We start from the raw sequence: 14,582 nt of genomic DNA on the forward strand, positions 1-14,582 counted from the left end.
CTTCAGTTGTTCGAAATCATCCGTCTCCTCTACGGCTATGGTCTGAAGCACATCTAAGGCATCTCCTCGAAGAGCGATAGTCAGGTTTACAGCCTTTTCTTTTTCAGACCATCCATTCGCTCTTGCGGCTGATTCGAACTGTTTCATGTAGTTGTTCCATGATGATTTTCCGTCGAAAGTTGGGACTTTAACATGAATAGAACCTCCACTTCCTTCAAATTTCGGCCGTGTCTCCAACTTAAATTTCGTCTGGTCTTCTTTTATCTCCACTGTAATTGGATTGTTTCCTCTCTCTGCTGTCCCTGTTTCCTCCATCTTCCTTTCCATCTCTTTAATCTTTTCTTCGAAGGCCGACATATCGGCAGCAACTTGGTTTTTTAGCGAAGACATTCTATTGTCGAGGGCAGACATCTCAGAAGTTACTTTAGAGATTTCCAAAGAGATATTAGCAGAGACTTTGCTTTCCAGCGAAGAAATCTCGTTAGAAACTTTGTCTTCCAAAGAAGCGATGTCGCCGGAAACTTTGTTCTCTAATGATGCGATGTCACCAGAAACTTTGTTCTCTAATTTCGAAATCGACGCGATGACAGCATCTTCAAATATATAAGTCTCTGGATCTAGTCCTTCTTCTAGCAAAGCGTTCTTTAGTCGTTGGACTAACTCAGCCTTTTTTCCGGTAGAAGCTAATTCTCTGTCTTCGAGATGTCTTCTTAAATTCGTCACTGTGAGCTCATAAATCGTAGCCATTTTCACAATTTATTTTACGTATTCACTTGTATTATTATTATAAGTCTAATTTATGTTCGATCCCACTCTGACACCATTTTGTTGTGAATTTATTAAAAGGTTCAATATTTATAACACTTACGGATTTAATTTATTTCTTTATTTATATTAACTTATCTGACAATAATTTATTATATCCGTACGTAACAAATTCGCGAGCGCGGGTGTTGAGAATTAACTGTCCTTCCATATAAAAATGTTTTATTTTTATACATAAATCGCCGTTATCTCGAAAAGTCCAAATCATTCTTGAGTAGACGGCGAAACGGTAAAGGCAAACTGGATTTCCCTCGCATCGGTTCGACCTTTTTCTGAAAGGTCGTTCAGGTAAATAGATGCCTCTCGTAAACTCTACAACATATTAGAATAAAAACATGTTACAGGTTAAAACTATGACTCATATTTTTACGTAACAATATTATTACAGTTTCTATAAAAGTATTATAAAACTAAAAATATTCGAAAAACAACAAACGTAATCAAACATATACGATCTGTCAAAAGTGTCAAAACAATCTTAACAATATGGCCGAAGTGAGGTCGTTTTTAGTCACGTGATGCCCTCTCCATAGATTTTAACTCGATGGTACCGTCCTATTCTCCTGTGACAAGCTATGACGAGCCGCATGACAGTGCTTATGACAAAATCATATGACAAATCACACAGTGTAAACATGGAAATTTGACTTTATGACCAAATCATATGCAAATGACATGATAAATCATGTAGTGTAAAGTCGACTTTATTAATTAATTGACTTTTTATCCATTGTATTATCTATTTTGACGTTTGAATACTAAATCTTATTAATTTTCCTATATTAATAGGAAGGGAAATATTAAAAACTATTAGGTTAGAAAATTAGGGAGCCAGTAAAGTTTTTCGTTTTTTACATTTTTTCATTTTTTACATCATTGATTATAAATTTAGAATATTTAAGCATGTTAACAGTATAATCACGTTAATAATATTCGGGATGAACATATGTTTTTGTGTAATCATTTAAGTAATTGCTGTAATAATGTTTAATACTGTCTGTTGTATTTTTTTATTACTTTCTTGTATAATAATAATCTATTCTAAATGCCTCTATTTCTGCCATGAGACCTCGTGCCGCCTGTCCCCTGTCAGGACTTTGCATTCATGAGCTATTCAGTCTCATGACATCTTTTCCTTCCATAATAAACATAAAACTTACAACAATGAACTAAGAATAAAGACATTCTAAAATATAGACTAATAACAATACTGAGTGCAAAACTAGTACATCTCGAAATCATTATATCTAGATGGGGGTTTAATTAATCTTTTACTTCTGGTTGGAAACTGATTCGGTATTTCACTCTCACGGGCCTTTGATGTTGAAGGTCTTTCATTCTGATTGTGATCAAAATTATCTGCTAGATTAATATGATATTTAGACATATTACTAGATGGTCTCAAGTGATAGACTATTTCTTCTTACCAATGTCCGATGTCCAATTTTCTTTCTCAACGACATATGATCTTGGCTCTTGAAAATATCGTTCAACCATAACAGGTTTCCATTGCCCATCTTCTCTTATAACCACGTTATCCCCTATACTTAATTCTTCTTTTGTAGCTATATTTCCATCATACTTGTACAGTTTTCTTTTATTATCCAATGTATTCTTTTTACTTTTTAGGTCTACCTGTTCTGGTAAATATTTTTCATGTAAAGCTGAAAATTTGCCTCAAAGTCTACGACTATTCAAGAGTTGTGCTCTAAAAAAATGAACTGAACCTCTAAAAAAATAATCTGCAAAAAATATGTAAAAAAGTTTGCCACTTGTATCTCCGGGCTTCCGCCTAAAATCCCCTCGTATGAGGGGGACGGAAAACATCGACTTACCAAGGATCTGTACGTCGCAATAAAAAATGGTTCAAACATAAAATATAAAAGATGTTTATTAGCAATTTTTGTGTAGAATAAACCGTTCTCTTAGAAATAACGCTTGAAGCGACCGGTGATTTTAATGTCAGTTCGATATCTTTTGATCAGAGGGTACCCACATCTAACTTTTGATCATACCCAAAGTAATTAATTTGCAATATTTTAAATACATTAAGATTTACAGATCATCTAAATAAAATTGGTGGTAAGACGTGAAAAGTATCTGCATCTTAACTTACGTATTCCGCCTAAGCTCTAGTTCTTATTTTATAACTAAGATCATTTATAGTAATTTAAAGACCACTGACATTTTCTTTTATTTCCGCCTTTAAATAAATTTGTAGTCTATATTCTTCCGGATTACTGGTTTTAGTATTTTTTTCTTTGACATGTAATATCGTAAATATATTTATTAACTATTCTTGTAGTTAGAGTTCTTTGATATTTTTTATATACTTTAATGATCATGCTTGACCTCTCTCTAATGTGTGTGTTTATATTACTATAAATATGGTATAATTAAGTACTGAAAGTGAAAATGAATTGTCATCGTATTAAGCATATTCGGTGATGACAAAAAAAAAACCCTAAAAAAATTCTAAGTTTTTATTTTATTATACAGTAATTACATAGAAATAAAAAAGCCAGTCTTCTTGAACGATCACTGAAGGAATTATTTCTCGAATTGGAATCATAGCTCTTTTTCTGGGATGGTTTCGCTTTCGTCTTCTTCAACATTCCTAAAGTAGTAACTGGTTAGTAATTTATAAACAGGGATTATTTCTACAACATATAACTACTAAACAGAATTATTAGTATTTTTATTAATATTGAAATGTTACATAAAAGCAATGGTACTAAATGTTATAATAAATAACCTATACAAATTTAAATTGTTACTTAGCGACCAGCAAAGGCTAGGATACTTATTTGTTTAAGACTATTAGAAATGCACCAAACCCTATAAACAGTAAGCGAATGCACATAATTTTAGGCCAAAGTTGCAGCAAGTAAATGCCATTCTTAAATTAAACAAGATGCAAAGACTTGCTTGCTCTGAAGTTACAAGGGCGCTGAGGAGCACCAAAATAGCATATATGGGGGCCTACTGGAGCTGTCTCCTCTGCACATCGTTATGGGAAAACGAAAATGGGATATACAGAATACGAGAAAACGTGAGTAACGTAATACTCACTTTATGTGACGGAGGAAACACACAACCAAGGCTACATGGTAGCACCTTCTATACAGAGATGTCTAAACTTGCAGGAGGGTCGGGTGCAAAAATTTACAGCAAGAATATGATGGTATTACATTGGTATGGGCACCTGGCCACCGAGGAATATCCGGAAATGAAAAAGCTAATAAACTTGCCAGAAGAACATCAGCTGCAACATACTTCCATCCAGAGCCAGCTTTAGGAGTGCCAAAAAGTACTGTCAGCAGTACTAGCACTATACCCTGTCAAGTACATGACAAAATGTATTCTGGACATGTGCCAGTCAAGGAAAACCTGTATTCAATGAGGCTATTTTAAGTAGGCTTAAGCTGCAAACTCTGTGGCGGAGAACATGAAACAGTCAACCATATTCTGCATGACCGCTAGACATTAGATCGTAGGTCACTATGGCCGTGACGTAGTCACGGCAAACACCTTTTTGAAGACTAATAAGTGACTCCAAAAATATATGATACCCATCCACTAGTCATGTAGAAGAGGATTTAGGGTTCCATGATTCTGGTATGAGTATCATAAATAAGTGGAAGATTTAAGAAAGACCAGTTTATAATAGATGGTTTCCGGAAAAAATTGATATATTAATAAATATTCACTTAACGAGAAACTTTTACACCTGGCCATAATATCAGATTGCTTTAGACATATTAAACTTTTTTATACTTTGTACATTTTTTTTAGAATGTATTTTAAACAAGACATTTGCACCAGAGTTTATAGTCCAGTCGTCAGAGAGTTGACCCCTAAAAATCATACGAACAAGCTGAATTTTGCAGAGAATATTAATTTTGGGACCCCAAAAAGATGTAAAAAAGTTAACAACCACTTTTACCCACGGGCTTCTCCCTAAAACCCCCTCGCAGGGGGGTAAAAACAAGAAAATATCGATTTACCAAGAATCTGTACACCGTAGAAAAAAATATTTCAAATAAAAAATTTAGCTGAGATAATTGTAAACAAAATGTTTATAAGCATTTTTTGTGTAGAACAAACCGTTGTCTTAGAAATAACGTTTGAAGCGACCGTCGATTTTGCATGTTTGTTATGCGTGCGAAATTAATGTTCAATAAAATTTGTATCAGCTGGACGGTAAAAATTCGATATCTTTTGATCCAAATGTCCTATCGACAAAAATCAAGATGCGTTTTAAAGACAAATAGTACAGCTTTCGTATGCAGTTTTTGTATTTTGCTGAGAATAAACTTAGTTTTTATAAAGGTGTTAAATAAACGTGGCGCTTTTTTTGCAATTTTTTACGATTCTCGTGAGATCAATAAAACTGATCACTTTCATTGACCAGCTGTAGTAAACATTTCATTTTTAGAGATTAATCTTTAAAACCTATGACAAGAAATTACAATTTTGAATTGTGGTAACAAATATAGAGCATTTGAAATATGAATAAAATACGCAGGATTTAATGTTTTACATTACAAACGACCACACGTTACAGAAAATGCATTAGAAGACTATTTTGGGTGTAGATTATTGCAGTAGTTTTCTTTTGAAAAACGTACTAGTGTAATTGAAAAAAGAAGTTTTAAATATTTTAGATCGTTTTTGTGTGAAAGTTTAAATCCAACGTTTTTTAAGCATATTTCAAATGCCTCACATGCGTTGTTAAAACGCAAAACTAAAATTTCATGCTAGAGCTTTTAAAGGCTAGGCTCTACTAATAAAAACTTTATAGTGGTCAATCAATGAAAGGGATACATTGTATTGATCTCGTGAGAATCATAAAAAATGGCAAAAATCGCGCCACGTTTATTTTTTTAACACCTGTATAAAATCTGAGTTTATTTTCGGCAAAATACAAAAGCTGCATACAAAAGCTGAACTCTTTACCTTTAAAACGCATCTTGATTTTTGTCGATAGGGCACTTAAATCAAAAGATACGAATTTTTACCGTGGAGCTGATACAAATTTTATGGAACATTGATTTCGCGCGCCTAACTGACATGCAAAATCGACGGTCGCTTCAAGCGTTGTTTCTAAGAGAACAGTTCATTCTACACAAAAAATAGTTAATAACATTTTTGTTTAGAATTATCTCAGCTACATATTTTCTACGGTGTACAGATTCTGTGTAAATCGATTTTTTTTGCGTTTCTACCCCCCTGCGAGGGGGGTAGCCCGGGGGTAAATGTGGTAAACTTTTTGGGGTCCTAAAATTAAAATTTTTGGCAAAATTCAGCTTGTTTGTATGATTTTTAGAGGTTCAGTGGCATTTTCGTCTCTGGCGACTGGAGTATTATACAAAAATGTAAGAATAGAGTAAATAGGTAGTGTATACTTGAAACGTTGTAAAACTATCATAAGAGTGGACTTTCTCAGTTGCTTTATTGCATTACACAACGCTTATTGTTGTATATTATGCTTTACAGAGCCATTCCATTATAAGAATTTTCGAAAAAATATAAGCAGTTTTTGTCGACACCGTTTTAGATAATAAATTCGTGGTTATTTTTATGCAAATAATCACTGGAAGTGGGTTTTATTGAATATAAAAATGTTTAATATTAAAAAAACGTGGCTAATTTATATGAGCTCAAAATAAACGCCTGTGCTTGAACCATAAGGCCATTCATCTATAACGCCACTCATAACTATGTTTTATGACTAAAAAATTATTAGAAATATAGGTAACTAGTTGAAACATTGTTTTAATTATTTTTTTTTTTCTAAATTTGCTATTCACGAAAAATATTAACTTTAAGTTTAGTACCGGTCAAAATTTGAGGAAAATTTCCATCAACTAAGCGAGTTTGATAGGGAGCGGATAGTTAGCCTAAGAGAAGCCGGACTTTCTTCTAATGAAATTGCAAATAGAATTCACAGAAGTTTGGATACTGTGTTAAGATGATGAAAGTCATGGCATCAAGAAGGAAAGCACGAAGATCGAGGGACACAGGGCAGCGCCGACGAACAACAGAGTTTCAAGATCATTGCCTAAGGTTGATGGCTCTAAAAAACTGCTTCTCCACTATCAAGAATTTTGCAAATCAATGGTTTGCAAAACATGAAAGATCAATTGGATTGCGAACAATTTATCGTCAAATTCGCAGTTTCGGTTTTTTTCATTTCGACCACGCAACTCTTACCTCTGAACATCGACATAATCGTCTGCAATGGTTCAGAGAACGACTGGCGTAGTGAAAGACGTAATTCACAGTTTTTTTGTAATCCAGTTTTTTATGGTGTGGAGTACAAACGCTTATGGTTCAAGGTCACCTCTAATCTTCATCAGAGGGAACATGACAGCTCAGCAATATGTAGGAAAAATTCTGAAACCTCATCTCGTACCCTACCTTCAGACGCTCCAAACATACAATTTTTCAGCAGGATAATGCAATGCCACACATGCCGAAAGTCACCATGAACTTTGAACAAACTGGAGTCAATCTTTCGTCGTGGCCTCCGAGCTCCCAGATTTATCCCCAATTAAATACATGTGGACATAATGAACATTGGAGATAATTGTACAAAATATTTATAATCGGTGTTCAGATTTCTATGTCACTTAGTATATGCTAATAAATAATTTTTATTCTCATGATTTACAATATGATTGCTAACGAGAGAATTTTACTGTCATGATTAACTGTCGTTGTCTTTTTAATGGCAACATTGCTTTTTGTACATGGCTCAGGTATACATAATGTTCAACCTTTTCTAGGGTAGGTATGATTTTGTATTTTATGTTTGTCTGGTCCTGACTCATTATGTTTGTTTTACCGTAGTTCCTACCGCTCCGAAACCTTTATTTAATTGTTGTAACATTTTGTTTAGTTCTTGAATATTATCTGCTATTAAAACTGTATTTTATATCTTCTATCCAAGGGTGAATAGTTTGGGAAAATTGGTGTGTACTTATCTCACTCCCCGTTGTAGTTTTATGGAACTCGTTTTTGTGCTTTCGTCCAGCTTCATTTGCATGGTGGCATTTAAGTTAATTTCATGTCATTAAATAAACTATCCTGCAATAAAGTCGTTCCTCTACTTTAAAGAGAGAGTTTTTTATTCTTGTAGAAAACTAAAACCAAAACGCTTGTATATACCTAAATATCTGTTTTATGTACTATACTCTTAATCCCGTTGCACGTCATTAATGAGGTTTCTACTTCATCACAGTATAACCAACTGCTTAGAGTTTCCCTAGCTAAGATAATATTCCGAAACCTACACGACCATTCATGAGTCGTATTCATAGATATATTACCACAGCAAACATATGATCATGATTACTTTGATAATTTTAGATTTGTTTTGACTTTACATTCTCAATGAAATAAAAAACATCTATAGAAACATTTTTAAGTAGTTTGATACTCAAAAATCCTAAATTGATTAAAAAATACTTATTCATGTGGAGGAAGAGGAATATTAAGAAAAAATATTATTTTTTTAGGAATAAGATTTACGATGATAGATTGGTATTAAACTAGCCTTTGATAGATGGCGCTACTTGATACCGAATTGGTTTCGGTGTTGACATTTGCCATTCATAGCGTCTGTCAAAACTTTAAGTTTTAAAAACAATGGACTGTGGGAGTGATGACGTAGATTTTATTGACATCTGTCAGTTTCACTTTCCAAACAAACTTTGTTTAGTGTGGATAATTTATATTTTTCGTTATTTTTTCACAATTTCTTTCCGCTTTTTGCAATATATAACTATTCTAATAGTTACTACAACAATTTTACAAGGTTGTGTAAATAATAAAGCATGTTGTTTTATAAACATAACAATAAAATGCATGTATCAATAAAGTAAGGTTAGAATGTCTTTAATTTAAACTTTTAAACTATATTTCATATAAATAGAACACTAAATTATGATGATATTATTGTAAAAAAACACTATATTTAAAAAAAAGCAGCAGAGGAAGCAAAATGTTAACTTTATAGAAATTAAAAAGTCTTGAGATTGGGCATTTCAACTTTTGTTTGGAAAGTAATTGACAGTTGTGACGTCACACTTCCACTGTCCATTAGTTTGGTTCTTACAGCCGTCAAAAGGAAGCAAATTTTGTGTTTTCGGAGAAATGGAAAAAGTCGAGTATCGTTCGGTGATTAAGTTCCTCCACAAAAAGGGTAAAACGAATGTGCAATTCAAAGCCGACCTGGACGAAGTTAATTGTGAGGTTACACCTTCGTTACCGAAGGTAAATTTTGGAAAGCTGAATTTGTTCGTGGTCATACAAGTATTTTTGATGATGAGCGTCCGGAAGGCCAAATGAAGTCACCACGCCGGAAATGATCAACAAAGTACATGACATGATTATGGCAGATCGTCGAATTAAGCTCCGCGAGTTAATAGAGGTCCTAAACATTTCCTACGAACGCGTACACATTATTTGGACATGAAAAAGCTATCTGTGCGAGGGGTGCCGCGTTTGCTGACAATCGATTAAATGCAAAAACGTGTGACCACTTCGGAGACGCTTTTGGCGATGATACGGCGCGATCGGAAGGATTTTTTCGCCGATTTATCACCGTTGATGAAACCTGGGTGCATTATTACACACCGGAAACCAAAGAACAGTCGAAACAGTGGCGCAAACGCGGCGAAGTGCCGCCGAAGAAGGCAAAGAGTGCACATTCGGCAGGCAAAGTGATGGCGACTGTTTTCTGGGATGCAAAGGGGATCATCCACATCGACTACTTGGAAAAAGAAAAAACAATCAATGGTGAATACTACGCAGCATTATTGGATCGATTCAACGCCGAATTGCGTCGAAAACGCCTCGGTTTGGAACGCAAAAAAGTGCTCTTTCACCAAGACAATGCACCGGCTCACCGATCGGCCATCGCCATGGCAAAATTACACGAATTGAACACCCACCGTACTCCCCAGATCTTGCCGCCAGATCTTCGCCAGCGATATTTTCCTGTTTCCAAACCTAAAAATATGGCTCGGAGGACGCCGTTTCGCAAAAAATGATGAAGTCATCGCTGAAACTTCGGCCTATTTTAAAGAGCTCGAGCAAAAGTACTATTCGGATGGGATAAAAAAATTGGAACATCGTCTTACTAAGTGTATCGAGCTAAAAGGGGGCTATGTTGAGAAATAAATCGATTTAATTCCAAAAAACTAGTTTTTTCTATCAAAGGCTAGTTTTATATCAATCCAGCCTCGTATTATGTTTTAAAATAATATTTTATTTTTGTATTTTTTTGAAATAAATGATTTAACTATCTCAACTTTACGATTATTTAGTCTATTTTAAATTGAAGCTATACGTTTTTCTGCGAGCGGCATAAAGTGCCAACACGCGTCCACTCTTGTGATTTTTAAAAGCGCGCACGCCCGAGGATTAAAAAGCAATGAATACGCCAATGAAGTTTTAAAAATTAATTGTATAATTACTATATTTTTCACCTAAGATATTGCGACTAAGCGGTTATTTATTGTATTTTTATAAACAAAATGCCAAAAACATAAATTGGTGATACGATGAGGTGATCGTATATCGAATAATAAAATGTATATAAATTCACTATATTATTTTATAAGTTTTATATAGTAACGAGTAATGACTATATGATTGGCATGTAATAACGAGCGTTAACTAAATATTAAACAATAACTTAATACCGATCTATACTAACGGTTGAGAAACAATATTCTAATCTTTTCCGTTCTTAATTCTGTACTACTATTGATATATCTAATTATGGTAAACAACCGTGATATTACAATGTTTGAGACAGTTCAAGTTCAACGCAGGTTAATGGATATTTAAATATTAAACAATTATCTTTGTATTAAATATGAATTATTTATATTATATTATAAGACTATTTTTGTGTTAAGGGTGAACAACTCTACTACAGGTTGTTACATGTGTCGCCCAGTTCCATAATCAGTTAAATCCAAAATTTAAAAAAATGGACGTTATGATTTCAATGAATTCTTTGTTAGTCTCCTTACATGTGTGTATCTTCAAACTGTTCCAAACTCAGTTGTTGTTCCAAACGCGTTGAAAATACCGGCTGAAAAGTTCGGACTGTTCCAAAAGCAGTTAAATGTATTCGGTGGTCGGTTTCAAAACCAGTTAAATCTGTCACGGTGTCAAAACAAGTTAAAAGAAATACTAAACCCACATGACCATGAGTTCGGTGCCACAGCCACTGTTAGTTACAAATCGACCACCGAAGCAGGTAGTTAAACATTTTTTGTGAGAAATAGAAGCGCTTGTATTGTAGTATTGAGACAAACCTAAAAGCATAACACTATTTTTTTTTTCAAAACATTAAAATAAACCATAACAGGTGCTTTTACTGGACGATACAGTTCTTAATATCATGGAGGGGCCAGCGGAAAATCCTGAAATCGTTGATAATGTTGAAGTAATAGCAGAGGCAACTGGTTCTTTGGCTAAAAAACGAAAAAGCAATCCTTCCACTTGGAAAAAAACCATTGCAAAAGTATCTAGGTAAGTTAATTGTAATTATTATAATAAAAATTTATACAGTGTTTCGTCAATATGCCAACAACCTTCATTATTTTACAGTGACGTAGAAGTTATTGGGATAAAAACCCAAAATTTACTCTGTATCTGCGCCTCTGGAAATGATCAATTTAGAAAAAAATGCTTGTTTTATCAAGTAGTACTAGTATACAAACTTTCATCATATCTACAGTAGGTACTAAAATTTTAAGAGATATCGGCAAACAATACAAAAAAAGTATCTCAACAACGACACATTTTGAATGGTATGTTAACATAACCATTTTTAATGTTTTTTAGAGGTATACTTTTATCCCCTGAAATTTATTGGCACATTTACGAGACACCTTTTATAATCCGTTATTATTCGTCTTTACTTATACCTTTAGATTCAGGCTAATCTTTCCTAAACTCTCATAACGTCAACTACAGCAAAAGCGATTAGGTAACTGAAAGTGTAACAAATTTGTTTTTTTAGGCACCGTCCAAAGGGATTTCCTCAAATGCCAAACTGCAAACATCCAAGCAAAAGCAAGTATCGATGCTCAGAGCTTTCCTTGCAAGACGTAACAAAAATCCATCGCAGATATTACAAAGATGCGGACCTACAATCGAAGACACAATTTATTCTGCAACATGTTATGGTTTTTTCTGCAAAAAGAACCCGGATTCCAGAACGTACCTCAAAAAGAATGGTAAGCACTAGTTTCTACTTACCTAAGCAAAGACACAATAAAACAGAAAATATTAAAGTGTGTCGAGCGGCATTACTTGCAATACTTCAAGAAAGTCGAAACCGGGTGCAGTTACTTTGCCAAAAATTTCTTCAGACAGGTGTACTCCCATCTGAAACTCGTGGAGGAGCCCGCCACGTTGAAAAGTTTAACACAAAGAAAGAAAGCATCAAAACTTTTATTAAATCTTTTGTACCAGTGCAGAAACACTACTGTAGAGCAAAGAACAAACACAGACAATATCTTCCGAGTGAACTGAGCATTAAAAAAATGTGGTATATGTACAGTGAGCAACATCCAACTCCCAAATTAACATGCAAGTATGATTTCTTCAGAAACGTGTTTGCCACCAATTTTAATATCGGGTTTGATGCCCCATACACTGATAAGTGTTCTACATGTATACGACTTGAATGCGAGACAGCAACCGAAAAGGATGGTGACAAACGAGCAGCTTTAAAATTGGAGTTGAAAGTCCATAAAGTTCGTGCTGAGAAATTTTATATGTTCTTACGAGAGAACAATGATAACGAGCTTGTGTTCAGCTATGACTGCCAAAAAAACTTGGTGTTGCCTAAAATACCTGATCAGGCTGCGTACTATAAGCGTCAGTTGTATCTTTATAACTTTGTTATATGTGAGGGGCACTCCAAAGCCACAACACATTCTCCTATCTTTGGACAGAAAACCAGTATCAAAAGGGATCCAATCAAATAGCATCTGCTTTGTACCATAGATTACAGAACTCGAACTTTGAAAATGTCACCACAGTCAAACTCTTTTCTGATGGTTGTGGGGGACAAAATAAAAACACCATTGTTGTTGGTATGCTTATGAGTTGGCTTATTAAGGATGCTCCTCGTAACGTGAATAAGGTGGTACTATACTTTCCTGTAGTCGGACATTCGTTCATCCCGCCAGACCGAGTCTTTGGAATTTTAGAACGACAGTTTCAAAATTTCAGTGTTATCAACAATCCAGACGAATACACTGATATCATTAAAAATACCTGTACTGTGATAAAGCTGGGTGCAGACTGCTCTGTCAGTAACTGGAAAAGTGTCACAGAAGCTGTGGTAAAACCTCCAGGACAGTGGCATTTCCAATTTCAAAAAGCTAAAAAATTCATTTTCACACGATCTACAAGAAATCCAAACACAGCTTTGATCCAAGGAGAGGCCAACTACAACTTTGAAACGGGTGAGCACAAGTCAGTTTTAAAAAGAGGAAAAGTTTTCGGAAATCAAGCTGTTCCGGAAATACCAGAAGGTGTGGCAGTTAAAGACGCGAAAATTAAAGATATAAAGTGTTTATTGGATCTCCATTATGGAACAGACTGGAAAAACAACCAGAAGTTAAAGTTTTTTGAGGAAATGTTGCAACAACCAATCGATCCTGTAGATGACGAAGAAGATGATTTTGAACTGAATGCTGAGGACGAATCTATTGATTAAAAAAATAGACACCAAATACTATTAAAAAAATGTACGAATAAAACTTTTCAGTAAAAATTGCTTCATTATTGTAACAATCTAACTAAAGCAAAAATTTTGCCCTCACAACAATATAATACTATGACATAATAGTTTCAAAAGTAGTTAAATCCTATTACTGTTCCAAAATCAGCTATAATAAATTTTTAATATTTTACAGTGCCTACATTTTTTCTTTAATTTTATACAATTTTTATTAGGAAAAAGCTTTATTTTTTAATTTTTTTTTGATAACAACTTTATCACGTTCCCTATGACGGTAGGTACGCAACTAGTTATTGGCCTATTCCCACAAATTTTTTCAAGTGGATTTAACTGATTTTGGAAATGGGTGACTCACATGTTGTCGCATTAAATCAATGTTTTCAAAAAGAGCGTGATAATATAGGACCTACTGATACCGGAAATACATTGAAAAATGTAAGTAATAATACTGTGATATTTAGAAGACACAATAATTTTGTTATATACTTTTATTTATAATCTGTTTAGTAATAACAGAAATTATTCTAATGTAATGTTATTCGGTTTAACAAATTCTTAAATATTTAGGAACTCCAAAAATCTTTATAGATATTTTGTCAAATTGCTATTGACTTTTTATTTTAATTTGATAATAAAAAACAGTGTGGCTATTGGGGAGTGCAGACAGAAGTGAATACTTATTATAGCGTGTTATTACTATGTGAAGGTTAATGAAATTTTATATCTGCTTGGTACTGAATTATAAATATTTTTTATAATAACACTACACATTTAAGTTCTTTAAAATATAAAAAATCTTAATTTTTTTTAATAATTTTAGTAATTTTCAAAATTTGTTACGTATAATACCTATATAGAATTTATTCATTATATAAATTTTCATTATTATCTTGTACTTATGCTTAATTATTTCATTTTGATTAGCATTATATTCTAAAAAGAATCATAATTAATGGGAAAGTATATTAATTAATTT

General features: G+C 33.7%; 2 protein-coding genes across 2 annotated transcripts in view; one reads left to right on the forward strand and one right to left on the reverse strand.

Annotated features, from left to right (window-relative positions):
* Positions 1 to 3,294: 3,294 nt before the first annotated feature.
* LOC140437275 (glutaminyl-peptide cyclotransferase-like) overlaps positions 3,295 to 14,582 on the reverse strand; it is a 58,902-nt gene continuing 47,614 nt past the window's right edge. Inside the window, exon 6 of the mRNA XM_072526705.1 lies at positions 3,295 to 3,442. Coding sequence (XP_072382806.1) covers positions 3,394 to 3,442 — 49 coding nt within the window. The 3' untranslated portion in view covers positions 3,295 to 3,393. The remainder of the gene's footprint in view (positions 3,443 to 14,582) is intronic.
* Positions 10,563 to 12,845, forward strand: LOC140436112 (uncharacterized). Its single transcript, XM_072524818.1, has 2 exons — positions 10,563 to 11,379; positions 11,873 to 12,845. Exons 1-2 carry the CDS (start codon positions 11,249 to 11,251, stop codon positions 12,843 to 12,845), a joined length of 1,104 nt encoding a protein of 367 aa, XP_072380919.1. The 5' UTR covers positions 10,563 to 11,248.

This window comes from Diabrotica undecimpunctata, chromosome 3 (genome assembly GCF_040954645.1).
Source record: "Diabrotica undecimpunctata isolate CICGRU chromosome 3, icDiaUnde3, whole genome shotgun sequence".
Lineage (NCBI taxonomy): Eukaryota > Metazoa > Arthropoda > Insecta > Coleoptera > Chrysomelidae > Diabrotica > Diabrotica undecimpunctata.